This window comes from Thamnophis elegans, chromosome 2 (genome assembly GCF_009769535.1).
Source record: "Thamnophis elegans isolate rThaEle1 chromosome 2, rThaEle1.pri, whole genome shotgun sequence".
NCBI classification, from domain to species: domain Eukaryota; kingdom Metazoa; phylum Chordata; class Lepidosauria; order Squamata; family Colubridae; genus Thamnophis; species Thamnophis elegans.
Window position 1 is genome coordinate 118,073,262 of NC_045542.1, and position 25,993 is coordinate 118,099,254.

The window sequence follows — 25,993 nt, forward strand, 5'->3', positions numbered from 1 at the left end:
TATTCCCACAGTTATTTAGGCTGTTGCATGCCGAACCAGTTGAAGCTATTGAATTATCTTTAAGGACAGTCCTACAGAGAGCAAATTGGAATAATCCAGCTGTAGAGTGACAGTGGCATGAATGACCAAGAGCAAATTATTCTGTACCAGAAATGACTGCAATTGGCACAAAAAATGTACTGTAATTGCATGAAAGCTCTTCTGGCTGCTATTCAGTCAGAATCAAGAAGAACCATCAGATAGTGAGCCAGCTCCATCTTACAGAGTGCAGTATGTCAAAAATTATGGAAATACTTGGCCTCTCCACAACCACTCTGTCTTGCTGAGATTCAGTCTATGCCTGCTTTGCCCATCCATGTCCCAACAGCTTCCTTGCACTAACACTGGGTCATCTACTTTCTGTTTGGCCCAGGGTGGAGATAAATAATTGATGATGCATCATCCCACACTAGCAGATGACTTTCCCCAGCTATTTCATTTAGATGTTATTTGGCGGGAGAGAGAGACAAATTCTGTGACATTCCGTAATGGGATTTAATGTCTCCTTTTCACTGCCACTGAATAAAACTTAACTCGGGAAGAGCACCACAAAACAATGTCTATCACTTGAAGCCAGCCTACTGTATATTATGACTGACTGAATTGAAAACTGCTGAGAGATCAAATAAGACCAAGAGAGTAGCATTCCCCTATCCTCTACTATCCTAGGCTTCCAGAGGTCACCAACAGGAGCTTTTTGAAACCATCAGTGTGATTTCAGTCCCACAGCCAGGCCAGAATTTTGATTGGAACAAGGCCAGATAATGTGTTTCAACCAGGACTCTCAATAGCTGAAGTTTAATGATTTTTTAATCAACCTTCTCTGAAACAATGATGTCAAGCAGCTTCTGAAGATTATTGGTTGGTTTGTCCTCCCCTCCCCCTGAACTGTGAGCCGCCCTGAGTCCCCCCAGGGAAAAGGGTGGCATACAAATAAAGTATCTTATCTTATCTTATTATTTCCCTGACTGCTTTTACTATGAGGTTTAGACAGGATTAGTGCATGGAGACTGTGAACGTCCTCAGGATCAATAGATTCAGACCCATTCTAGATAAACATGTATGATGAAGCTGTTGAATGTTCCCAATGACATTTAACTCTGAGCTGATATGAGTGATTTTGTCCTGAAGGAGCTTGGATGAATTCATTGCTGTGGCCCTGCCAGCAGATAGTTTTCTGACTTGGCTTTTCATGATGGGGGTTGATTACTATGGCTTCTTCCTCTAAATTTATCATTCCCCATGGAATGATAAATGGGGGACAGTGGGACTCCTTCCCTCCCTCCCTCTAAGCTGCTGTCTATTTTCATAACCTAAACGGTCTATTTTCCATGCTGAAAGTAACAGGAAAATTATGTTTGTAGGAATGATTTGCACAGCAAGTGAGCAAAGTTTGTTACTTGTGGTGTCAAAGTGATCCTTTAGCACATGTGTTCTGTGTGTGCTTAAATGAACCACATGCTACCCAGTCCTCTTTGTCTCTCTTTTAAAGACTGGTTCCTTTTATAAACATGAAACTAGAATTTTCTTCCTGATTTCAGCTGTAATACAGCTGACAAAGTGACTGTTCAGGTTTAGGCTACATTTAAGGTTTTAAGAAACCACTGAGGATTCTCATAAATTGTTCCTTAAGGCAACTGAGATGATATTTGTAAGAAAGCAACTTTTATCTTCCAGCAAAAAGACCTGTCTTATTCAAAGCAGTATCTGCATCTTTTTTCCTTCAAGTTCTTTCCTTGTTTTATTTTTCTCTTTTTAGTGCTATTTTTGGCTTTGCTGTAATGATGAAATATTATTATACTAAAGGATGTGTCAAGATATGGATTGAAGTATTTTAACATTTGACCCCTACAGATCACTAGACCAGAAGTGGTATTAACAGGCAGTCACATTGCATTTGCATATTTCATATTTTGTGCTGCCACATTCTGAACCAACTGCAGCTTCCAAATGATCTTCAAGAATTGTCCCATATACTCTTAATAGTCCGCATACAAACTGAACAAATCATGACTGATTGTAAAGAACATATTCAGGAATAGATGGAATTAGCTCACAAGATGAATCTGTTTAAAGACCCTCCTGGACTTGGCTGCCAATTGCTCTTTGAGCAGGAGCTGCAAGTCAGAAAGAATCCCAAATTTTGCCCCAGTTCCAAATGGAGCAGTGCAACTCCATTTGGGATTAAAAATGGAAAACTTGCAAATTTGAATAATCCAAATATTCACATCTACTTGGTGTTGCCAGAGTTCAGCCTAATCCTGTTCTTTAAGAGTCTTCGGCCACTAGGCTTAAGAGTTGACAGCATCACTTGGTTGATCCATGAGATGTACTCAGTTGTACATCTCATGGATGAGAGCAGTGGTGGGTTTAAAAAATTTGTGGAACCTACTCTGTGGGTGCGGCCTCCTTTGTGGGAGTGGCTTGCCGCCCATGTGACCTGGTTGGAGTGGCTTGCCGGCCATGTGTTTTCTCTCCCTCTCCCTCTCTCTCTCTCTCCTTCCTTTTGTCTCTCTGTCCCCTTTTTCTTTTTTTCTTTCATCTCTCTCACTCTTTTTCTTTCTTTTTTTCTTTATTTCTTTCTTCCTTTTTTTCTCTTTCTCTCTCTGTGTGAGTCTGTCTGTATGTGTGTGTGTGTCAGTGATGGGTTTCAAAATTTTTTGGAACCTCTTCTGTAGGTGTGGCCTGCTTTCTGGGTCCACTGGTGGAACCTCTTCTAACCGGTTCGGTAGATTTGACGAACCAGTTCTACCGAACTGGTGCGAACTGGTAGGAACCCACCTCTGGATGAGAGGTACAACTGAGTAATATGCAGCTAGATATAATTGGTATACCTGACCTCATATCGATAGATGACCTCATCTAGCAGCTTCATGTAGATGTTAAACAGGTGAGCTGTCAGCTGTACTCTAAGCCAAGGAAACACAATAAATTGAACTATTTCTACTTTATTGTAAGGCTATATGAATAGAATCTAGAAGCTAGTCCAAAATGCAGCCGCGCGAGTGATAGTGGGCGCACCTCGGTTCGCCCACGTTACACCTGTCCTCCGCGAGCTGCACTGGCTGCCTGTTGGTCTCCGGGTGCGCTTCAGGATAATGATGACCATCTTTAAAGCACTCCATGGTAGTGGATCTGGGTACTTGAGAGACCGCCTTCTGCCGATTACCTCCCTAAATCGACCAATCAGATCGCACAGACTGGGCCTCCTCCGAATCCCATCTGCCAGTCAATGTCGACTGGCGACCACACGGAGGAGAGCCTTTTCTGTTGCTGCCCCGACCCTATGGAACGAGCTCCCCATGGAGATCCGCACCCTCACCACGATCCAGACCTTCCGCGCAGCCCTCAAGATCTGGCTCTCCCAGCAGGCCTGGGGATAGGCTTCTAATTACCCGCCCGAGTGTTTGATTGCTGAATGAAAGTTGTGTTTTATTATTTTTCTTTTGTTCACAAAGTGTTTGTTTTGACCTTGCACTTCCCCTCCCCTGTGGTTGTAAGCCGCCCTGAGTCCCCTCAGGGAAAAGGGCGGCATATAAATCCCAATAAAACCTAAAAACCTAAAACCTAAATCTTGCAAATCTGAAAGTACAAGCTTCCTGTTGCCACTTTTAACTTTTTAGAGATCAAAGCAGGCCATATTGATTTACGTTTGCCACCTCAACCACATATCATCAACAAACACAATCAATACTTCCTCAATACTCTGGCCCGTTCTGAAGTTTACGTCACTGGAAAAGGTCTTTTGAAAGGCTTCTAAATTTTGACCTTAAAAGGGAATGATGGGGGCTGGATGTAAATTATCTTAAAGTGTTGGGTGAATGGCCGTAAGATAGTCCATTATAATTCTATAATCCAAAAGAAGGATTTCAGTTATAAACTTTAAACACTATTAAGTTGTATTATCTAATTTTGGGTTGCTTTTATTGGATACATACTTTTACATACTGACACCTGAAATTGTACTGCCAGTTCCTTACTTGCTCTGGTATTGCTGATTTGTGGAGTTAGATATGATAAAGAATTCTTGTTTATATATCTGTATGTTCTTCTGTTATTTCCTATTGTGTCTTCCTACTGTTTTTTTTTAATTCCATGAATAGATTATATGATAAATTTCATTCTGAAAATATCAGTACTATGACTCACTTACCCAAAGCCGATGAAGCAGGAACAGAACTGTCAATGAGAAATTAGAGCAATTATTATTATTTGAGTAGTTAACATATCAGGATTAGGAGAAAGGTTATTAATAAAGAGCTTTTTCTTATTTTTAATGGGGTTTTTTTTTTGGTGGTGGTGAGGAAAAAGTAAATGTTTATTTCTATAGGTAGAATGGGGAACCGATCATCAGAGGGAATGGCAGTAGATATATTGGATTTAAAAACCTAGATTCCATGTGTCAAGCAGGCTACGTTACTGCCTACTGAGAGAAAATATATGGGATATATGAGTCTGGAAGAAAAGGTTTCACTCACTATATAGCTGCTGTGAGCAGATCATGGTTGTCAAACTCACCATATCATGTTGAAGTCATGTGACGTTTCACAATGTTTTCCCCTTTCACAGAGCTGGAGTGGGTGTGGCTTGTGCTTGACACATCTGGCCCATGGGCCCCCAGTTTAACACCCCTAAGGTAGGGGTCCTGGAATGTAGATTGGTCTTTGTTTTTCAGTCTCATAATACTTGACTTGGAGATGTAAATATTCATTTGATATTAGGCTATTGGATGCTGTTTCTCTTGCCTCTTTGTTTTCTTCAACTTCTGAGTACCTGGGCTGTCACAAGCTTCACATGAAAATAATTATTTGGAACAGAGTGAAACTAATTATTCAGAACAGGATCTTTCTCATTAATTTGGTTCTCTAAACAATCTAAGGTGCTGCAAGAAAAAACATTCTTTGACAGCACAGTTGCTACTTTTAGTTTCTTGAGAAGAGGTTTGACTCTCAGAGTTGTGGCTAATAGTTTTTGAATATATGCTTCAAGACAAATCTAGATCTTCAATAATGTAGCTTTCTTATGTTGGATTGTGGCCAAATATAGTACAAGGTAGGCAGAAGTATAGAGGGATGCGGTGGCTCAGAGGCTAAGATGCTGAGCTTGTCGATCAGAAAGGTGAGCTCCCATTACTTGTCTCAGCTTCTGTCAACCTAGCAGTTTTAAAGCATGTAAAAATACGAGTAGAAAAATAGGAACCACCTTTGGTGAGAAGGTAACATCATTCCGTGCGCCTTTGGCATATAGTCATGCCAGCTACATGACCATGGAGATGTCTTTGACAGCACTAGCTCTTCAGCTTCGGCACCACCCCCTAGAGTCTGGAACGACTAGCACATTTGTGCAAGGGGAACCTTTACCTTTCGGCAGAAGTATAGATTCAATTCCATGGCATAATTACACTTTACAGCCTTTTCTAATTACAAAAGATGGTAGTCAGATGCTGAGAATTCTGGGAAATGTAGTCTCAATAGATATGAAGAGCATAGTTGTGAGAATTAGTTATATAACTGCCTCTTCTGCTTCAGTTTCAACATTACACACAAGACAACTTGTATGTCCATGTAGTCCTTCACTTACAACCACAATTGGATCCAGAATTTCTGTTGCGAAGCAGGGTGGCTGTTAAGTAAGTCCCACCTGATTTTACTACCTCCCCCCCCAGGATTGTTAAATGAATCTCAGCGGTTGTTAAATAGCAATAACAATAGCAGTTAGACTTATATACCGCTTCATAGGGCTTTCATCCCCTCTCTAAGCGGTTTACAGAGTCAGCATATCGCCCCCACAGTCTGGGTCCTCATTTCACCCACCTCGGAAGGATGGAAGGCTGAGTCAACCTTGAGCTGGTGAGATTAGAACCGCTGAACTGCAGATAACAGTCAGCTGAAGTGGCCTGCAGTACTGCACACTAACCACTGCGCCACCTCGGCTCTTATAGTTGTGATCTGGTTTCCCCCATTGGCTTTGCTTGTTGGAAGCTGGCTGGGACATGAATGGTGACGTTATGAATCTTCGATGCTGCCACCATTGTAAATAACATGCCAGTTGCCAAGCACTCAAATTTTGATCATATCTGTGGGGATGCTGCAACTGTGGTAAGTGCAATGACAGATCATAACTAACTTTTCAACAGTATTGAAACTTTGGAACGGTCACTAAACACATCGCTGTTAAGTCGAGAACATATCCTGAAGGAAATCCAATTGTGTTCATTGAGGCTTGAATACTATTAACTTGTGTTTTGATTATAACATAAGCCTCTGAGTTGTCTCTTTCTTCCCTTAAAAAAAGGTCGTAATCTATTTCTGTGATGTTAAGCTAGCTCAAGCCAAATACTTTCATAACTATCCTCCCTAATGGAGTTTAGCGTGGCACGTGTAGGATTATCTCACTGTGTCTCCTCAGCCGCCCTCTGAGAAAGATTAGATTGAGAAAGTGCCTAAATTAAGGTCTCCTCAACTGGCTTCGTGCCTGCTCAGATCTCTTACTGCAAATATTACACACTATTTATTGTATCCTGCTGTCTTTGATGCCTGCCTCAACGAAGCAGCGACAATTGAATTAATGTTTTCCCATTTGATGCCCTGTTTCCCCCCCCCTCTTTAGGATCATGTCACATAAATAGTAGTTTGATATAAATTTTAGAATTATCACTGATAGTGAAAAGTTACTACTGGAATTGCTACGATACCACTGATTGATTTTAAAACTAGACTAGGAATATATTGATTGAATTGGGAATATGGCCCTTAAAAGGACTGAAAAGGTATATTTGTCACAGGAATTCAGACTATGGGGAAACTGTTGCCATTGTTTGAAATGTTCATGAGATGCTTCTCAGTTAATTCCTGAAATTGACAAACCTAGAATTACAGTCACATGTAACAGGAAATGTTCGTTTTTACACACATTCCTCTCTCACATACAGAGTGATTTAGAAACCATTCATCTCCCGCAGTATAAGAAAGAGGGTTTTTTCCCCCGCGGGTAAACACTGGATTAAATGGCAGTTTGCAGTTTTCAGAATTGCACTGAATTCCTTATCCATTGAAATGAGTGAGAATTAGGCTGTGGCATAAAAAGAAATGGGATTGAGATCCCTGCCAGCCATGAATCCAGGAATATCAATCATATTCTAGAGTTCGCTACTTGTCAAAAACTTGTACTTCAGCTTTCAAAAATTGGCCCTATTTGTTATATTTGTTATTAGTAGTTTTCATTAGATATAGAAAAGCTCTTAGAAGTTATGTCACCCTTAGCTTGCTTTATATGCATAGAGCATCAGCTGGTGTGGAAAAATAATCTGGTTGCTTTGATATGCTGTGATTGAGGGATAGCATTCTCCTTGGAGTTTCGTAAAGCTTGGGAATTTCATTTTTGTCCCTTTTTTGCCCTAGGGAGTCTTTTCTGAAGCCTCTGGAGGGCAAAAAAAAAAAAAGCCCAATGCACAAACTGGAAGTTTGGAAACAGACTTCCGGTTTGCATGTTGGGCTGTTTTTCGCTCTCCAGAGGCCTCAGGGAAGTCCCTGAAGCCTCCGGAGGGAAAAAAAACTGGCCCAACGGGTGACCCGGAGCTCTGTTCCCCAATTTCTGGTTTGCATGTTGGGCCATTTTTTTGCCCACGGAAGTTTGGGAACGAACCTCTGGGTTGCCCCTTGGGCCATTTTTCTGAAACGGCCCAATGTTTCCTGAAGCCTGCAGAGGGCAAAAAATGGCCCAACGTGCTTCCTGGAAGTCCGGAGGCTTCAGTGAGGTCTGTGAGCATGTGCGGAGGGGGGGGATGTTGTGCACAATGCATTGCATTATGGGTCAGGGCACACACATGTACGACCTCCCCCGCAACCCCCGCTTTTGGCATACCTCAACAAAAAGGTTATCCAGCACTGACCTAGGAAGTCTTCTAGTCCAGCTCAAGGCCATCCCAGTGAAATGGTTGTCCAGTCTATTTTTGAAAAGCTCCAGTGAGGGACCACCCACAACTCCAGGTGTTATGTCTGAGACTGGGCAAATGCGAGGTGTCAATCATCTCCACCCGATGACAGGATTGGTCGGTCAATGTAGGCAGCGCCTAAGGAAGCTAACGTCATTCTGATTGGTTGACAGTTTGACAGCTCCGATATAAAAGAGCTGTCAAACCGGAGTTTCTCTGTTCTGTTCTGTCATGATTTGGGCTTAGTTGATGTTGAATAAACATTTACTGTTGAACGGATCGCCTCAGTCAAGTAAATAATATTAGTACATAATACCAGGAGGCAAGCTATTCTACTGATTAATTTGTAAAACTTTATCTTTGACCTAGCTTTAAGAATTAGGAATTGGGTAGATCTTTTGGGAAGCTTTAACTGTTTTTGAATTGACTGTTTTTAATTTATTTTTTTTATTTTTAATGGATGGATGGATGGACTGTTTCTAACTGACTGTTTTTATAAATTTACAGAAGAAGAGAGGGGTTATAAGACACTCCCCCATATATTCTACCTGAACTGTAACTGGTCTCCAGCCACTTCAACCTTGAACACTGAGAGCCAGTTATGTTATCTGATCTCGCATTTTTAAATTTTAACCAACTGCGCAATTTATTTTATTTTCCTCCTTTTCTTTCATCTTTTTTTCTTCTCTTTGTATGGGATATGCATGGGATACGTATGAGATGAATGAATGTCCCACTTTTTACTATTATATTGTTGTAATTTTTTGTGTTTTAACTTTTACGTGGGGACTGCTTGGGGGAGTGCATGGGTATGTATGATTCGGAGGACCTGCCGGGGGATGCGGGGGCCATGGGGGTGGTTGAGGGGACCAGAGACACGGGAGAGGGTCGGAGTATCACGGTCGTAACAGGGAGGGGCAGATATGGCGGGGACTTTAGGGCAGGCCATTACCGGGGAAGGAGGGTTCGCTACATTACAGAGATCCCTCCTTCCGGCCCTATGAGTCCCACTCCGAGACCAGATGGCGCAGGTAATCAGGACCCTGGACTCAGGCTGCTGTCGCTAAATGCCAGGTCTGTGGTACATAAAGCTCCTCTCGTCCGGGACTTAATTTTAGACGAGAGGGCAGACCTGGCATGTATTACTGAAACCTGGCTGGGCCCAGAGGGAGGAGTCCCCCTCGTAGAGATGTGCCCAGAAGGATTTCAGGTGCTGCACCAGCCGAGAGCCCAGGGAAGGGGTGGGGGTGTGGCTATTGTTATCCGGGAGTCATTAGCTCCTCGTAGGGTCCCTGCTCCGGAGCTTGTCGGGTGTGAGTCCCTGCTGGTAAAGTTGGACCTCAAGGGTCAAGTGGGTCTGCTGTTAACGTACCTGCCTCCCAACAGCGTTGCAGCAGCCCTCCCCTCGCTCCTCGAGTCGGTAGCCGAGCTGGCAATTGAGTTCCCTAGGCTGATGGTCCTGGGGGACTTCAATTTGCCGTCGCTCGGTGAACACTCTGATGGGGCGCAGGAGTTCATGGCTTCCATGACGGCCATGGGCTTGACCCAAGTAATCCGGGGCCCAACCCATTCAGCGGGTCACACGCTCGACCTCGTATTCCTCTCGGAGCAGTGGATTTGTGATCTTGGTCTGAGGGGTAACGACATCATACCCCTGTCGTGGTCAGACCACTGCCTACTGAGGCTTGACTTCCGGAGACCAAACCCCCACTGTAGGGAGGAGGAACCGACCAGGTGGTTCCGCCCCAGGCGACTTATGGAGCCGTTAAGGTTCCAGACGGAGCTTGGGGTCATTCCTGATACTGTCGCCCACAGTCCGGAAGAGACTCTGGTTGCTGCCTGGCACTCGGCAGCATCGGAGACCCTTGACCGGATTGCGCCACTACGGCCCCTCCGAGGCGGCGGATCCCGGAGACCTCCTTGGTTCACCGAGGAACTCCGGGAGATGAAGCGCCGGAGGAGACGCCTAGAGCACCTATGGAGGTCCGATAAGTCCGAATCGAACCGAGCAATGGTAACCATCAGCACCAAGGAATACACCAGGGCACTTAGAGCAGCGAAAAGATCTTATATAGCCACCTTGGTTGCGTCCGCTGAGTCCCGCCCAGCCGCCCTGTTTAGGATAACCCGCTCCCTACTAAATAGGAGGGAAGCGGGGGAACCCTTGCAGGGCAGAGCTGAGGATTATGCCCAATTCTTAGCGGACAAAATTGCTCGGTTTCGGTCGGACTTGGACTCCATCTCTGCAGTTCCAGCCGAGGCACAAGAGGATGAAGTAGACCACCTCTGGGTTGAGTTTCAGGATGTTGCCCCTGGGGATGTGGACAAGGCCATGAGGGCTGTAAGTGCCTCCACCTGTGTACTGGACCCGTGTCCCTCATGGCTGGTTGCTAACAGCAGTGAGGTGACACGAGGCTGGATCCAGGCGGTTGTTACCGCCTCTCTTCGGGAGGGGAACTTCCCCGCCGCGCTAAAAGCGGCGGTGGTGAAACCCCTCCTGAAGAAGCCATCCTTGGATCCAGCTGTTCTTAATAACTATCGTCCAGTCTCCAACCTTCCCTTTCTTGGGAAGGTTGTTGAGAAGGTGGTGGCCTTCCAGCTCCAGCGGTCCTTGGAGGAAGCAAGTTATCTTGACCCCTTCCAATCAGGCTTCAGACCCGGTTACAGCACAGAAACCGCTTTGGTCGCATTGACCGATGATCTTTGGAGAGCCAGAGATGGAGGACATCCCTCCATCCTGGTTCTCCTTGACCTCTCAGTGGCTTTCGATACCATCGACCATGGTATCCTTCTGCGACGACTGCGGGAGGTGGGAGTGGGAGGCACCGTGCTGCGGTGGTTCTCCTCCTACCTCTCGGACAGGTCGCAGTCGGTGTTAGTGGGGGGGCAGAGATCAACCCCTAGGCCCCTAACATATGGGGTGCCTCAGGGTTCGGTCTTATCCCCCCTACTATTCAACATCTACATGAAACCGCTGGGAGAGATCATTCGCAGGCACAGGATAAGATACCATCAATATGCGGACGATACCCAGTTGTATCTGTCCGCCCCGTGCCAACTCAATGAAGCGGCGGACGTGATGAACCGAGGCCTTGAGGCCGTTATGGACTGGATGAGGGCTAACAAGCTTGTACTCAACCCGGAAAAGACCGAGTGGCTGTTGTGCTTCCCTCCCAACAATTCGACCAGTACTCCATCACTCAGGCTGGGGGGGTCAAATTCTATACCCCTCAGAGAGGGTTCGCAACTTGGGAGTCCTCCTGGATCCACAGCTATCCTTTGACCACCATCTGACGGCTGTGACCAGGGGGGCATTTGCCCAGGTTCGCCTGGTGCGCCAGTTGCGACCCTACCTGAATTGGGAGGCTCTCACAACAGTCACTCGGGCCCTTGTGACCTCTAGGCTGGAATACTGCAATGTGCTCTACATGGGGCTGCCCTTGAAGAGCATCTGGCGACTTCAGCTAGTCCAGAACGCGGCCGCGCGAGTGATCGTGGGTGCACCTCGGTACACCCACATAACACCTATCCTCCGCGAGCTGCGCTGGCTACCTGTCGATCTCCGGGTGCGCTTCAAGGTGCTACTAGTCACCCATAAAGCCCTCCATGGTAGTGGATCTGCGTACTTGAGAGTCCGCCTTCTGCCAATTACCTCCCTGCGACCAATTAGATCTCACAGATTGGGCCTCCTCCGAATTCCATCTGCCAGCCAGTGCCGGCTGGCAACTACAAGGAGGAGAGCCTTTTCAGTAGTAGCTCCGACCCTTTGGAACGATCTCCCCGTGGAGATTCATACTCTCACCACCGTCCAGGCCTTCCGCATAGCCCTTAAGACCTGGCTAGCCCGTCAGGCCTGGGGACAAAGATAATCGCCCCTCCTGAATGATGAATGAATGTTGCTTATTATTTTACTCTATGTTTGTCTACGTTATTGTTTGTATTTCCCTCCCCTGATTTTATGTAAGCCGCCCTGAGTCCCCTCAGGGAAAAGGGCGGCCTATAAATGTTAATAAACCTTCAAACCTTCAAACCTAACATAAAAGGCTTTGAATGGGGGAAAATCTCAGTATACCCAGAGTAATGTTGATTACTAATGCAGGTATTGTAGTAGCTTCAAATACTGGCTTGTTGGTAAAGCTTTAAAGTATTCAAAGAGAAATAATTAACCGGTAGGTGGTTAACAGTTTTTAGTAATGACCTATATTTGCTAAACAAGAGAAAAGAGCCCAGCCTGGAAGATTAATAAAATGTGTTTAAACAGCTTATCTTCTGCCTTTATTTTGCTGTGTGAAACTGGATCATAACTTTTGTTCATTGTTTCAATATCTTCGAATAAACAGCAGAAGTGGGAGTTTTGATTTCCTACCTACAGTATGTAGCATATATGTCTGGTGAAAAATGAAGGTATGTCTGCCTTGCATATTTTCCGTTTAACGGATTGGAATGAGCTAAATGGATTGCAATGATAAGCCGAAGCAAGAAAGAACAAATCCATAGGAAGGGTGGGTGGGCGGGTGGGGGAGATGAGTTGGCAGCAAAGAACTTAAAAGGGAATGTAGAGTATGGTTGGGGGAGAGATCTATATAGGGAGGGAGGATATGGTCATCGGATCCAGCTATGGAGTGTTGGGATGAAGAATTGGCAGCTGCAGACACACATTCCAGGACTCGCTATGTATTAGCTGAGCAGCTGTCAGGCTCTGTGCGAAGGCTTCTCGCAATCACACCTGCATTCCTGGACACCTTCACAATGAGCCCAAGCCCTGATCACCATAGGGGGACCAGCCTCTCTATCTCTGCTACTGCCGATCTATCTACTTTCACTCTGGGGCGTCTCTCTTAATCAAATACATTTGTTTTGTAAAACTGACTAAAAATAATCCTGGGCTGGTATGTGCTGGATGTTGGCAGTGAATCAAAGGCTCTGCTCTAATTAAGGCAGGCCCTGGTTTGTTTGTGAGCTGCATATATTTCCATGCTAATCAGCCACACGCCAGGATCCTGCCTTCTAAGGCTCACTTCCTTTGCCTGATTGGAAACTATGCAAATGGACGGAGGGAGTCTATTTATTGCAACCGAAGAATGAGACTGCAACCCATTTTGTGGGGCTTTATTGGAAGGGGAGGGGCAGTGCTTTGGCTGGGGTTGCAAAGATAATGGGTAGGCCAGTGATTCAGTCCAATTATTTACAGTTATACAAAAGGTATCAGTTACTCTTTTGTCATGAAATACTTTTTTAGTCAAACATTCTGCTCAAAGTCATTTAGATTTGTTGACCAAGTATTACTGCAGTTCATAGGGAATAGAATGTAAGAATATAAAACAACACGAATCAAACACAGAGCTTGTCTAGTCGTAGGTTATATTTCTCACAATGTATGCCAACAATATAAGAAATCCACAAAGGGAGCATGATCACGGTATAAAAGAGTATTTTGTCTTTGATTGGAGCAACATAAAAGCATTTTGCTAAGTAGCAGTGGTGGGTTGCAGGCAGTGCGCCCTGGTACAGGCGTACCGGAGCCTTCCCCACCCATACTCCTTACCTGTCTTTAAACTCTTCGGCGCTTCCGTGCATGCACACGGCGCATACAGCGCCTGCGCAATGCTCCTCTGAGCAGCTGGAGCATTGCGGAGGCTCGCGGAGGTGTCGCTGGACATGTGTGTGTGTGTGCGCACTGCATGCGTTCATGTGGAGGACGCTGGGCCCCGTTGCAATAAGATCCGGAACCCATCACTGCTACTTAGTGATGGGTTAGGCATTATGGACCACCTCTGCTAAGAATCTGTTCTGTTCCCTTTTAAAACTCCTAAATGAGTAGAATTCTTGGGGAAGCAGAATTGTTCATTGTACAAAGTAATGCTTTCTTTTGTCTGTTCTGAACTTTTCAACTTTCAGCTTTATAACACGACCCCCAGATTCTAGTATGCGAATGAGTGGAGCTACCTCCACACCACTGTGATAGTCTTCAAGTGACCAGCCATTCTGAATGTTTAAGCATGCCACCAATTTTGGGACTGTATACAGTTCAATGGGTCATTTGAATTAGTGCAGGCAGCCCTCGACCTACGACGACAATTGAGCCCAAAATTCCTGTGGTTAACTGAGACATTTGTTAACTGAATTTTGCTCCATTTTGTGACTTTTTTTTGCCTCAAGGCATTAAATGAATCATTTCAGTTGTTAAGTTGGTAACGAGTTTGTTAAGAGAATCTGGCTTCCCTATTGATTTTGCTTGCCAGAAAGTCGCAAAAGCGGAATCACATGATCCTAGGACGCTGCAACCGTCATAAATATGAACCAGTTGCCAAGCAACTGAATTTTAAACATGTAACCGTGGGGATGCTGCAATGGCTGTGAGTATGAAATACAGTCATAGTTTTTCAGTGGTGTTGTAACTTTGAATGGTCACTAAACAAACTGTTGTAACTCAAGGACTACCTGTACATTATCTTTGTCTAGATCAGGGCTGTCAATCCTGCGGCTCACGGGCCAGATATGTCATGCACTGGCCATGCCCACACCTAGTTTAGCAAAGGAAAAAGTAGCAGTACCACTACTTTTGCTGTGACGACACGAGTTTGACACCCCTGGTCTAGATAGATTGTAGGGCCAAAAGACGATTGAATCCAGATTTCAGGTTATTCCCCATTTTCCCCACAATTCAGGGTTTGCAAGTTGGCTTCTAAGTGTTTTAATTGCAGAAAGAAAAAAATACTTTCAGTGCAAATAGATAAAAGAGAAGCATGATGAGCATCTCGATGGCAGCTGAATGAAGAGAATTAGCCTAGTTATATTCAGTCCCTATCATGGATTGAATAGGATCTTATAATGCCTTTTAATGCTGTTATTTCCTCTGTGGTGAAAGCAAATCTTTTTGGATAAGATTTATTGTCACTATTATTAATGGGATTAGAGCATTTGCTATATCCCTGCTGTGCCGGGAACAAATATGCTGATTGACCCTCACTCCTTTTATGAAGTATAACTTCTAATAGAATACGCGGGCCCTTGATTGTAATATCGAAATGGTGATGAAATTTGTCTTCATTCTCTTGGCTCTCATTATGCATCCTCTTTGCACAGATGCTTGCATGGGTTGTTAGTGCTTGGGTGCTTCACCTTCCTGATATGCTGGAGAGCATTTCAAGAGCAATGCAACTATTAGGCCATTGAAAAGTTCATTGGGTAAGGGGAGCTGGCTGAAACAAAGCATATATAATTCATCATTTTAAAAAATGAAGATGATTAATTCCAGTAATGATTCCAGCAAATGTAGGAGATGGTAAATGCTGAGAGGTGGTAGATGTGTAATTGCTCTGGCAAAGATGATAAGCAGTAATAACAGGTAAAGGAAGAAGGGTCTGTATCAATGAGAGGTAAATCTTATTGCTGGAAGTGCAATATAGCTGAGGCTACCACAAGAGAGGCTGAAGTTCACAAATAGCTACCATTCTTCCTCCATCCCATTCAGCCTGTAGAGGAATTGATAATGGGAAACCTGCCCTAATTAAAGGATTTTTATATTTTCTATATGGTGATGGTCAGTAATGCTCAATATACCTCTTACTGGCACTTTCTCTAGAGATACTAATACACATTATCCAGTAATTGCCTGCTTCATTTTTTCAAATGTATTATTTTAACTGCGGTGCACTCAGAGTTCATAATAATGGCAAGTGGTATACAAATGCATCAAATAAATCTTCAATGGAAAGCAAATGGAAATAATTGTTTTTGTTGTGAAAGGCATAAAAATGACAACCCAGATAAATTTACTTAAAAGGGCAGACAAATTATTAACTGACTAAGTGTAATTGATAATTATTTTTTTCTTATTAAAAAAAGCAAAAACAAATAAAAGATTTTTATTTAGGAAAATCTAGCTTTCTTTATTTCACAAGTCTGCTTCTTCCACTGCCAAGTAAAACAAATTCTTGAGGTGGTAGTGTTGGGTAGTCCCATTAACTTTTTCAATTATCAGGCAGTTGGTAGGACAGGAAGCTATGAAGTAGTAATTGAAATAATAAAGACTAAATATATGTTATGTTTTAACAATGCTAATTAGGACTAGCAACTCCATCACTAAGCACCATAATTGTAAAGTGCAACATCACTTGATCGTACTGATTTGTGCTAGTAGGGTGCCCGAGTCCCATTTGCTGCTGTTATATGAATTCCATGTCTCTGCAGCATTCCATGGTCACATGATTGCCTTTTGCAATTTCCTGCTGCTTCCTCATTGCTTGTTAAAAGTCAGCAGTGAACATTGCAAATGGTGATCACAGACATTGCAGATATTATAATAGTATGCCAGTTGACATTGCCAAGTGCTGATTGTGATCATATGACTCTGGGAATGCTACAGTGGTTGCAACTACAAGGACTGGTCATTAGTTCCCTTCTTTCAGTGTCATGGTAACTTTGAATAGTTGTGAACTTAGTGTCGTTCAACGAGGACTACCTGTAGTTGTAGAATGTGGACCATTGTGTCTTTGCAACCTTTAATAAATTTAACTCATCTTAATTTTGCAAAAATTGCATCAATTTTCATGCTTCTTACATGCTCCTTGTTTCTTTCAGATCTTGGTTGATCCTGCCAGTCCCATTGGGCATCCAGCCTTGCAATATGAAAATGTGATAGCCCATGATGGCAGTCCAATTTTGCGGGATTTAGTGCTGAGCCCTGATCTGCAATATCTTTATGCCATGAGTGAAAAACAGGTAAGAATCTAAATTTGCATTACATTTCATTTGCATAAACCTAACCCTAGGGAACCCATAACCAGATGATTAGAGGTTTATTTTTAATCTTTGCTGCAAATGGAACATTTCTCAAGCACAGTGCATTAACCTAGGACATGGTTGTAAGATTCTTGGATGAATTGAACAAAAACTGTATGGACTGGTGATGTAGATCATTGGAATAAAAGTATTTGAATGACTGACAATCAGCACCTTTATAGAGGGATGGCTCTCTTAAGAGATTGTTGAAAAAATGAACAGTTTTTATAGTATAAGATAGCTAACATGAATTCACTCAGTACATTTCAGTTTTAGCAAGCCCTACACATGGACAAAATCAGTGTAATGCAAATTAGCTTGCTGCTTTCGTTACCATCAATCATGGTATCCTTCTGAATTGCCCCCGAGGATTAGGGGTGGCCAACACAGTCTTGTTCTGCTAGCCTCATTTCTCCAGTCAGTAATGATTCAACATCTATATGAGGCTACTGGGAAACCTCATCTATTGCATTGTTGTGTTGCTGATAATTATATTTGTCTGCTCCTGGTGTATTAAGCAATGCTGTGAACATTGTAGCCCAGTGCCTGGAAGATGGGAGGGTCTGAATAGGGGATAACAGGCTTTAGATGCATTCTGGCAAGACCGAGTTGCATGGAGGACATGCCAGTTGTAAGACTATACCATCTTTGGTGATGGAGATCCTCCTGAACTCACAATTCCAGCAGGTGATAGTTGTAGTTATAGTAGGAGCTTTTGTGTTGTACACCAATTGGGTCTGTTCCTAGATCTGCTCCAGACAGAACTGCTCTGTGAGAACTACTGGTTGGCTCCAATTCATATTGGTAATCTTTAAAGCCCTTCATGGCATCAAACTTCCAAGTAATACCCCCAACGAAAGAAGACTCCGAGGCTTGAGTTTCCCCAAAGTTCCATTTTATTAGAGATATCATGTTGCCACATCTGGGAAGACCTGAATCTGAAAGTCTCCAGGTTTTCTCCACCCAAAAGACAGTTCAGGTCCCTACCCAGCACCCATATGTCCATCACATGATCCAATCAGGCACCATATAAACTTGGAGGTGCCTCCCACTCACCTCATTGCAGCTGCAGGGCAAGGTGTCCTTGACTCTCTGAGAAAAGAATGTTATTTTGATTCCATATCATACATACTCTTATCTAATAGCCCCCTCCCATTTTCCCACAGTAGAAAATGTGGCAGGCCTGAACTCCCAATGTACTGCATCTCCCTAATTATATCTCCCGTCCCATTAGGTCTGGCAGAAGAGAAATGCTGTGGTTTCCAATTGCTAGGGAATTTGGTAGGTCCCAACAGGTGGGCCTTTTCTGCTGTGGCATCTGCCTAATCATGGAACATTCTCCCGCACCTCCTAAAGTGAGGTTAGGTCCATCTCTCTGTCAACATGCCTGGGAACCCGTGAAATTCTATGCTCCATTGTTGTGGTTGACATTCAATCCTATGTCTTTCAGTTTTTATATTTTAATAATGACTGTTTTTATACATTTGCTATTTTAATAAATGGTTCTAAGCTGTCCAGAGTCATTTTTGTCAAATGGATAGCCATATAAATTTGATAAAATGAATAAAAGGCACATCACAACCGGCTATGAAATGCCTTCTGCTTGTCGATCTAGTGGCTGGCAGTTAACTACAAAAATGGCTTTATGTTCAAGAATGAACATAATGGTGTATCTTCATCTATTCAATAGTTTTGTAATAAATTCTAATTTTGTTTTTATGGTAACAAGTACTAATCAGGTGCTTTACCATTTCTTTTTCCACATGTTACTATAGTACAGACATCTGTTGTTACTGCTTCCAAACACACAAACGCTATTGCTTGTGAAAATATTTGTACCAACAGTTTAACCCCCTTAATCCTTTTACTAACAGTATATTTTATTTTTTTAATGGAGTGCCTGGCTGATGTCTTCTTGCAGTTCAAATATTTCTCAGTCCAGGCAGGCACCCATCATTGTTGGGTTGGTTCATCCATTCTGCCAGATAATTTTATTTTCTCCTACTATGAATGTATGAACGTAGCTATTGTGGTTTATAAACCTGAATTTATAACATAGCATTATTTGGGTGAGTTGCCAACCCTAGGTTATCAGGCAGGGATAACTAGGAATTGCATGGGACTTTTATTTGTTTCTTCTTTTATTCAGGATTATCCTCCTAGTTGAAACTTTTAGATACTTTTAGGTACTGCCTGCATGTACTGCCCTGCATTACAGATATCTAATCTGGAGATTACTGCCTATGACTGTCTTCTTCAGGAAAAGATATACAAAAGCATTTGCATAAAAGCACCACAACCATCTGATTAAGTTCATCTGTTAAATGCGAATACTTCAAATGGAAAAAAATAAATGGGTATGAAAACATATGGTTCAGGCATATAAAATAAAGGCACTACAAACTCTCTAAACAGCTTACTATGCTATTCCTTCAGAGGTTTTATTTTAAAACAGATGAAGATATTGAAATAAAAACTCGACTCTTCTTCCATGTAAAATAACACTTTGAAATGTCTGGTGAAATCTGATTTTATTTTTATGCTTGGCACTAGCATTGACAAATGCTTTACTTTGTCAGTCACATTTCCATGGGTCCTGCATAGAAGAGAAAGTTAACGAATTGTAAACTGCAATCTATGTATACTGTCGCCCTGCCTATTTAACTTATATGCATAGCACATCATGAGAAAGGCGGGGCTAGGGAGAAGGATCTGACATCGCGACGATACGAACGTGCAATCTCGTAGCTCCGAGATCACAGCCGATACTTTTACCACTGGGTGGTCCATCAGGATCTAAACTGTCCTGAAGAGACGGTGACAGGGAAGAGTACATCTCGCTGATCGATTGATCCAAGAGAATCTCTTCTAGCCAGCAATAGAAGTGCAGCCCCAAGCTGCTGAAGTTGGGACAGCTCCGCAACCGGAGGAAAGCAGAAAGAGAAAGTGTGTCCATCTGGTGAGGAAATTTTATTTTTACAAAAGAGACTGCCCAAAAAAGATTAAAACCAAATTAAACTTGTAAAGAAAATAAAAGAAAAGAAGCGGCAAATTTAAGCTACTTTGGACAGTGTGTTATCCTTTTTTTAATCGTCTTCTATGGATGGAAGCTTTGCAAACACTTTTTAAAGTGAAAGTATTGGCTTTTCTTCTTCTACTTTTTTACCTATGGATTAATTTTTTTTTTTTTACCTTCATAATACTGGCTTGGATGGGGTTTTTTTCTTTTTTTTTGTTCCATTTAAGAGCCTTGTTTCTTTTAAGCTTTGAATAAAAAGAGGCTATAAAAGGAATATAAAGAGAGCAGTAACATCAGAAGGAAAAGAAGTTACACTGCCACTTGGAGGTTGGAGGCTGAGTTCTGGGAATATTTCTCTCTCTCTTTTCTTTGATCATTTTGACCTTGCCCTTCAGAGGTTTTAGCTTGCAAAGAGATAAGATGGGTTGTTTATGCAGGTGCCATTTGGATGTCTCTTTGGGAGCGAGAGAGAAGTGAAAAACAAAGCTTTGTTTTCCAACTAGAGTGGCAGTGTTTATAAAAGTGGAGGTTAGAGTCTCAAAAACCCAGGGAAAAATGAACAAAGAGGCAAGATAATTGTGGATATTGACAGTGATCTGAGCGTGGTTGGAAATGGAAAGAATGGAACAAGGAAAGCGAAGAGAGATGGAAAGGAGCTCTACCCCAGATTTCAAGGTATAGAAGGAGAAAAAAAGAGAAGAATTGATGGATTTAAGGAGAGGAACTTTGACAAAAGCACTACTGATTACCAAAGAGAAAGGCGGGGCTAGATGAATCAAAAGAGGGAATTAAGATTGCTGGGAGAAATATCAACAACCTCAGATATATAGATGATACTACTCTAATGGCAGAAAGTGAAAAGGAACCAAAGAGCTTCTTGATGTGGGTGAAGAAGACGAGTGCAAAAGTTGGCTTGAAATTCAACATTAAGAAAACTAAGATCATGGCATCCGGCCTTCTCAATTCCTGGCAGATGGGGAAATCGAGGTAGTGACAGATTTTTTTATTTTCCTGTGTCCAAGATCACCACAGATGATCTTAAAAAGATGGTTGCTCCTGGGGAGAAAAGCTATGGCAAATCTAGACAGCATACTAAAAAGCAGAGACGTCACCCTGCCAAAAAATTGCAGATAGTCAAGGCTATGGTTTTTACAATTACAATGTATGACTGTTAAAGTTGGACCATAAGGAAGGCTGAACACCAAAGAATTGAGGCCTTTGAACTATGGTGCTGGAGAAGACTCCTGCAAGACCCTTGGACTGCAAGGTGATCAAACCGATCAGTCCTAGAGGAGATCAACCCTGACTGCTCTTTAGAAGGCCAGATCCTGAAGATGAAACTCAAGTACTTTGGCCACCTAATAAGAAGGAAGGACTCACTGGAGAAGAGCCTAATGCTGGGAAAGATTGAGGGCAAAAGAAGAAGGGGACGACAGAGAATGAGGTGGCTGAATGGAGTCACAGAAGCAGTAGGTGTGAGTTTAAATGGACTCCAGAGGATGGTAGAGGACAGGAAAGCCTGGAGGAATGTTGTCCATGTGGGTCACGATGGATCGGACACAACTTCACAACTAGCAACAACAACAAAACTGCAATCACAATGTTAACGTAAGGAATACAGGTAGTCGTCAGCTTACCACTACAAGTGAGCCCAAAATTTTTGTGGCTAAGCAAGACAGTTGTTGAGTGTTGCTCCATTTAATGACCCTTCTTGCAACAAGTGTTAAGTGAATCATTATCATTGTTACCTTAGTAGCACAGCTGTTAAGTGTATCTGGCTTCCATTGAGTTGCTTGTAAGAAGGCCACAAAAGGTAATCATATGAGCCTGGGACAATGGAACTGTCATAAATATGAGTCAGTTGTCAAGTATCTGAATGCCTTCCTTTACAATCAATTGATTTTAATCAATAAACTATTAAATATTAAAACATTTTTTTTAGTCCCAGTCCTCCCTTTTTTACAGTGTGAACACTGAATAGTGTGTACTTGTTACAGAAAAAAAGAAAGTCTTAAGTGGGAGTTGCCAATCCTAACTTGCCAGGCAGAGGTAGCTGGGGATTGAATTTTGATCATGTGACTATGAAGATGTTGAAATGGTTGCAATGTGAAAATGGTCAAAAGTCACTTTTTCAGTGCCATTGTAACTTCAAATTGCCACTAAATAAATGGTTCTAAGTCAACCACCACCTGTATACTCATGTATAGGTTGGTTTTCTCTGGCTAAAACCCCGCAGAAGTAGAGCAGTCTGGAAGATCATGGACTAGTTGCCCCAAACGAGCCAAAAAGGTTGTCTGAGTCATCTTAGCTAACAGGTCCCTAGGCCCTGTTTTGTTGTGAAAGGTTGAGGCATAAATCTTATAAATACATAAATACAATTAAATTTGAAATGAAGGATAAGCTCTGCTCATAAACAGATATACCTGGTACAATACGTGGCTGCTCTTTAGACATGAGAAATACAGGAAGAAAATACAGCAAAAATCTTATCTGACATTGCAGTCATTCTTTCTTTTGAATTCTGAGCTGATAAAATCAGATATTTTCTGTGGTATAGAATCCTTTCCTCCTTCATCAATGCTTATCAGCATTTGCTCATATCCCAGGCCCACTTAGAACGCCTGCCTATCTAACCCTTTCAAAACTTGCATGCTTAGCTGCTAAATGCCTCTTTCAAAACAGCTTCTTTGTTCCAGCGCTTGAGGCTGAAGTGGCACACCTGCTATGAAAGAAAATGGCCTGCTTCAAAAGATTGCATGTCCCCATGGCAGTTAAACGGTCAAGCAGGCCTTGGAAAAATCCCAGGCGCCTGGGCACACAGAGATCCAACTTCCCATGATATCCCTGTTTTCTTCTGTGAAAGACAGATTTCTAGAAATTCAAAATATGTTTCCAGAGCTGAACAAATGCCATCCAAAGCCTCTGGATTATATCAGTAATTCTCATTTGCCTACGGGTGAAAATAAGATTCTGCTTTAATGTGATGAAGGTAAATTATCTCCACTGCATGCAGCATTTGAAGCAATCTCTGAAAGGAGTTAGAAAGTTTAGCTCAAGGCTATTGCAAGTGAGATATTTGACAGATTCATCTGCAATTTAAGAGTGATGTCTAGAAGTAGTAATTTCCCACATTTTGTCACCTATTCTAATCTAATGAGGTAAACCTTGGACTGCTTACATGTAAGGCTTCTGCTGGGGTTAGTGATTTAAAAAAATGGGCTTCAGTTTTTGAGATGGCTAGAGCTGGGAATCTTCTAAGGCAGAATCACCTTTAAACAGAAGATGAGATTCTTAGCCTAGTAGGATCACTCCTCCCTGCCCACCACGCATCTAGGACTTGAGGGACAGGTACATTTTAAAGGGGGTTAAGTTGCAGAGGGAAAGGCTTCCTTCTCTGTGAGGGCAACTGATGTAGTGTCATTTTCATACAGAGATCTGAACTGGATTCTGAATAATGCTGTAAAGGACAGAGCTGGTCACCCCATGGTGCTGATGCTTGTAGTGGAACATCTGCACATATGCCAGAGCTAGGGCTATGTTTTACATGTGTCAACAGCAGGGGTTGTTACATGGAGGCCAATTCAAGCTGACTTCTTGATATGAAGACAATATGTACTTCAGCCTATGGTAGGTAATTGTAGAAAGAGAAGAGAGCAGCAATATCTTACAAAGAAGCAGAACTACCAAGGGCTCTTTTCTTGATTCCATAATCCAAGCCAGCAGAAAAGATTTTGCCAGCCAGAACTTCTCAATTTTTTTCAAATCAATAGGACTTTGGAAATAAATTATATAAAAGCCCTTGAACTTAAAAAACAAAAAAAAAATACTGAGTTAGCCTGGAGACTGAAAAATAATCCTGAAAAGATCCCTGTGGGAGAAGCCATTGGCTAGAGACTTGGAATGTGTTATAGAGCAATGTGTTAATGTTATCAATTGAAACCAGTGTTTCCCAATGTTGGGAACTTTAAAATATGTGGACTTCAGTTCCCAAAATTCTGCAGCCGGCATGATTGACTGGGGCATTCTGGCAGTTAAAGTCCAGATATCTTAAAGTTGCAAAGATTGAAAAACACTGGCTTAAAGTGTTGGTTAAAGTATTGGACAAGGAGTCAGCAGACCAGGTTCTAGTCCTCCTCCATCCACACAAACACATTCATAACTTGGTCAGTTGCTTTCCCACACAACAACTTCAAGGGTTGTTACGAGGGAAAAAATAGGTCATGTACTACACTTAGCTATACATAATTACCAATTTTTTTAAAAAACAAACAAACTAAAAGTTGCTGACTTCTCCATTTTAACCTTTCTCCTCCTAGATCCAAGCATGTGATCTAGAGCAGTGTTTTTCAACCACTGTGCCGCGGCACACTAGTGTGCCGTGACATAGTGTAAGGTGTGCCGTGGGAAAAACACCCGCCTATAGTCAATATAGGCACAGAGTTAAATTTTTTTTAACATTTTCTAATGGTGGTGTGCCTCGTGATTTTTTTCATGAAAAAAGTGTGCCTTTGCACAAAAAAGGTTGAAAAGCACTGATCTAGAGCACAGCTGTTTTTAAGAAGAATTCCAGAAGCAATGCTCTTTTCCATACTTTTAATTCAGGAGTGTCAAATTCAATTTCATTGAGGGCAGCCTCAGGGTTGTGTTTTACCTCAGAGGGCTGGGGTGGGTGTGGCCAGGGTGGGTGTGGCCAGCTCGACGTCACTCGTGTCGGGGGCACCTATGGTGGGCCCAGTGAAAACGAGCTCCCAAACTCCATTTCTGGCTGCAACAACTTCCTACAACACTCTGCCAGCAAAAATGGAGATCTGAAGGATGGCACACTGCCCTCCCAAGCTCCATTTTTGCTGGCAGAGGCACCATGTTCCAGACTGTCGCTATTTTCAGGGTGACCCTGTGAGCCAGATCTAAACACCCCATGGGCCAGATTCGACCTGTGGGTCTTGGGTTTGACACACCTGATTTAATTGATCAATTGTAGTTATCTTTATATCTCAGAGACCCATGCTCTGCCCTGGAAGAGAGGCCATTGTTCCATAGAAGAAGGCAAAACATGAAATGAGAGGTCCATATTAAATTTATTTTCTGTGAGGCATCTGGGAGGGAACAAGTGAAAGAAGTCCCTCACAGAACATGGACGAAACATACGGGAGAAGGTCCTGTGATACCTCTGTTTGTAATCAGTGGATTTTGTAGGTTCTTTTGAACACGGACATTTATGCATATTATTTTGGCACTGAAACTATTGAATATCAAATGTGGTTCATTCTACAACTAAGGTCCAAATCTCCTTGGATACAACAAGAGGAGGCTTTTGACATTTGTTCAAGTTGCTGTGATGACACGGACTCAAGAATCATTCTGCTTGTACAGGTCCCTTTCTCTCACTTTTGTGTAATAAAAATAGCTTTCATCCATAGCATGCTGTTATCAGGATGTTGGTGGAAAGTAATTAAATGAGCAGTTGTAACAGAGCTCAAAGGGCCTGAGGAATGAGGGGATTTTAATCAAATCTGGAGGAGCAATTAATAAAGAACTTGTAACCCCTTAAGGGTGACTCCTCCTGGCAGATTAAAAAGAATGAGGGTTATAGTTTGTGTCTGGGGCAAAAACAAGTTAGTGCAAGAAGCTCCCGTGGTTTTTAAAATGAGGTTTAACCTCTGTTGTTGATGATAATAAGAGTTTGAGAATTGGGAGCTAGGAACTGAATCTTTCAGCATCAGTCGCAATTACAACAAAAGACACCTTCCTAATAAGCATTTTTTTTTTGTGTATGTTTGGGTGATTTCAAATCCACATTGACTTCTGACAACCACATAAACAAGTCCAGCAGCTCTCTAGGCAAGCTTTTCAGAAGGAGGTGGTTAGTCGTTGCCTTATTTTTAGGGCTGAGGGAAAGTGACTGGTCCAAAGCCACCAAGCTGGCTTTGTGTCTAGGGCAAAACTATAACTCTAGTCTGGTGCCTTTAAGTGGCTTTTAATAAGCAAGTCTACCGTATATTTTTTTAAAAAAACAGACAACTTTTATGCTTGAAACTTTGGAAACTGTAACATACAAAAACTTATTTTATTCTTCTTCCTTACAGTGGTGATACAAAATGTGTTTTACAAGCTGTTTGGTTGAGCCTTTTTCTAAAAAAAGATCAAGGCGTTTGTGATATGGGGACATACCATGTTCTGACTGGGGAAACAAAGTTTTCAGCTAGTGAACTTTGTAA

General features: G+C 42.5%; 1 protein-coding gene across 3 annotated transcripts in view; it reads left to right on the forward strand.

The window, feature by feature from the left end:
- Nucleotides 1–25,993, forward strand: part of PLXNA1 (plexin A1) — a 385,871-nt gene that overhangs the window by 182,462 nt on the left and 177,416 nt on the right. For all 3 annotated transcript variants that reach the window (XM_032209248.1, XM_032209249.1, XM_032209250.1), the window contains exon 4: nt 16,556–16,696. In XM_032209248.1, coding sequence (XP_032065139.1) covers nt 16,556–16,696 — 141 coding nt within the window. The remainder of the gene's footprint in view (nt 1–16,555; nt 16,697–25,993) is intronic.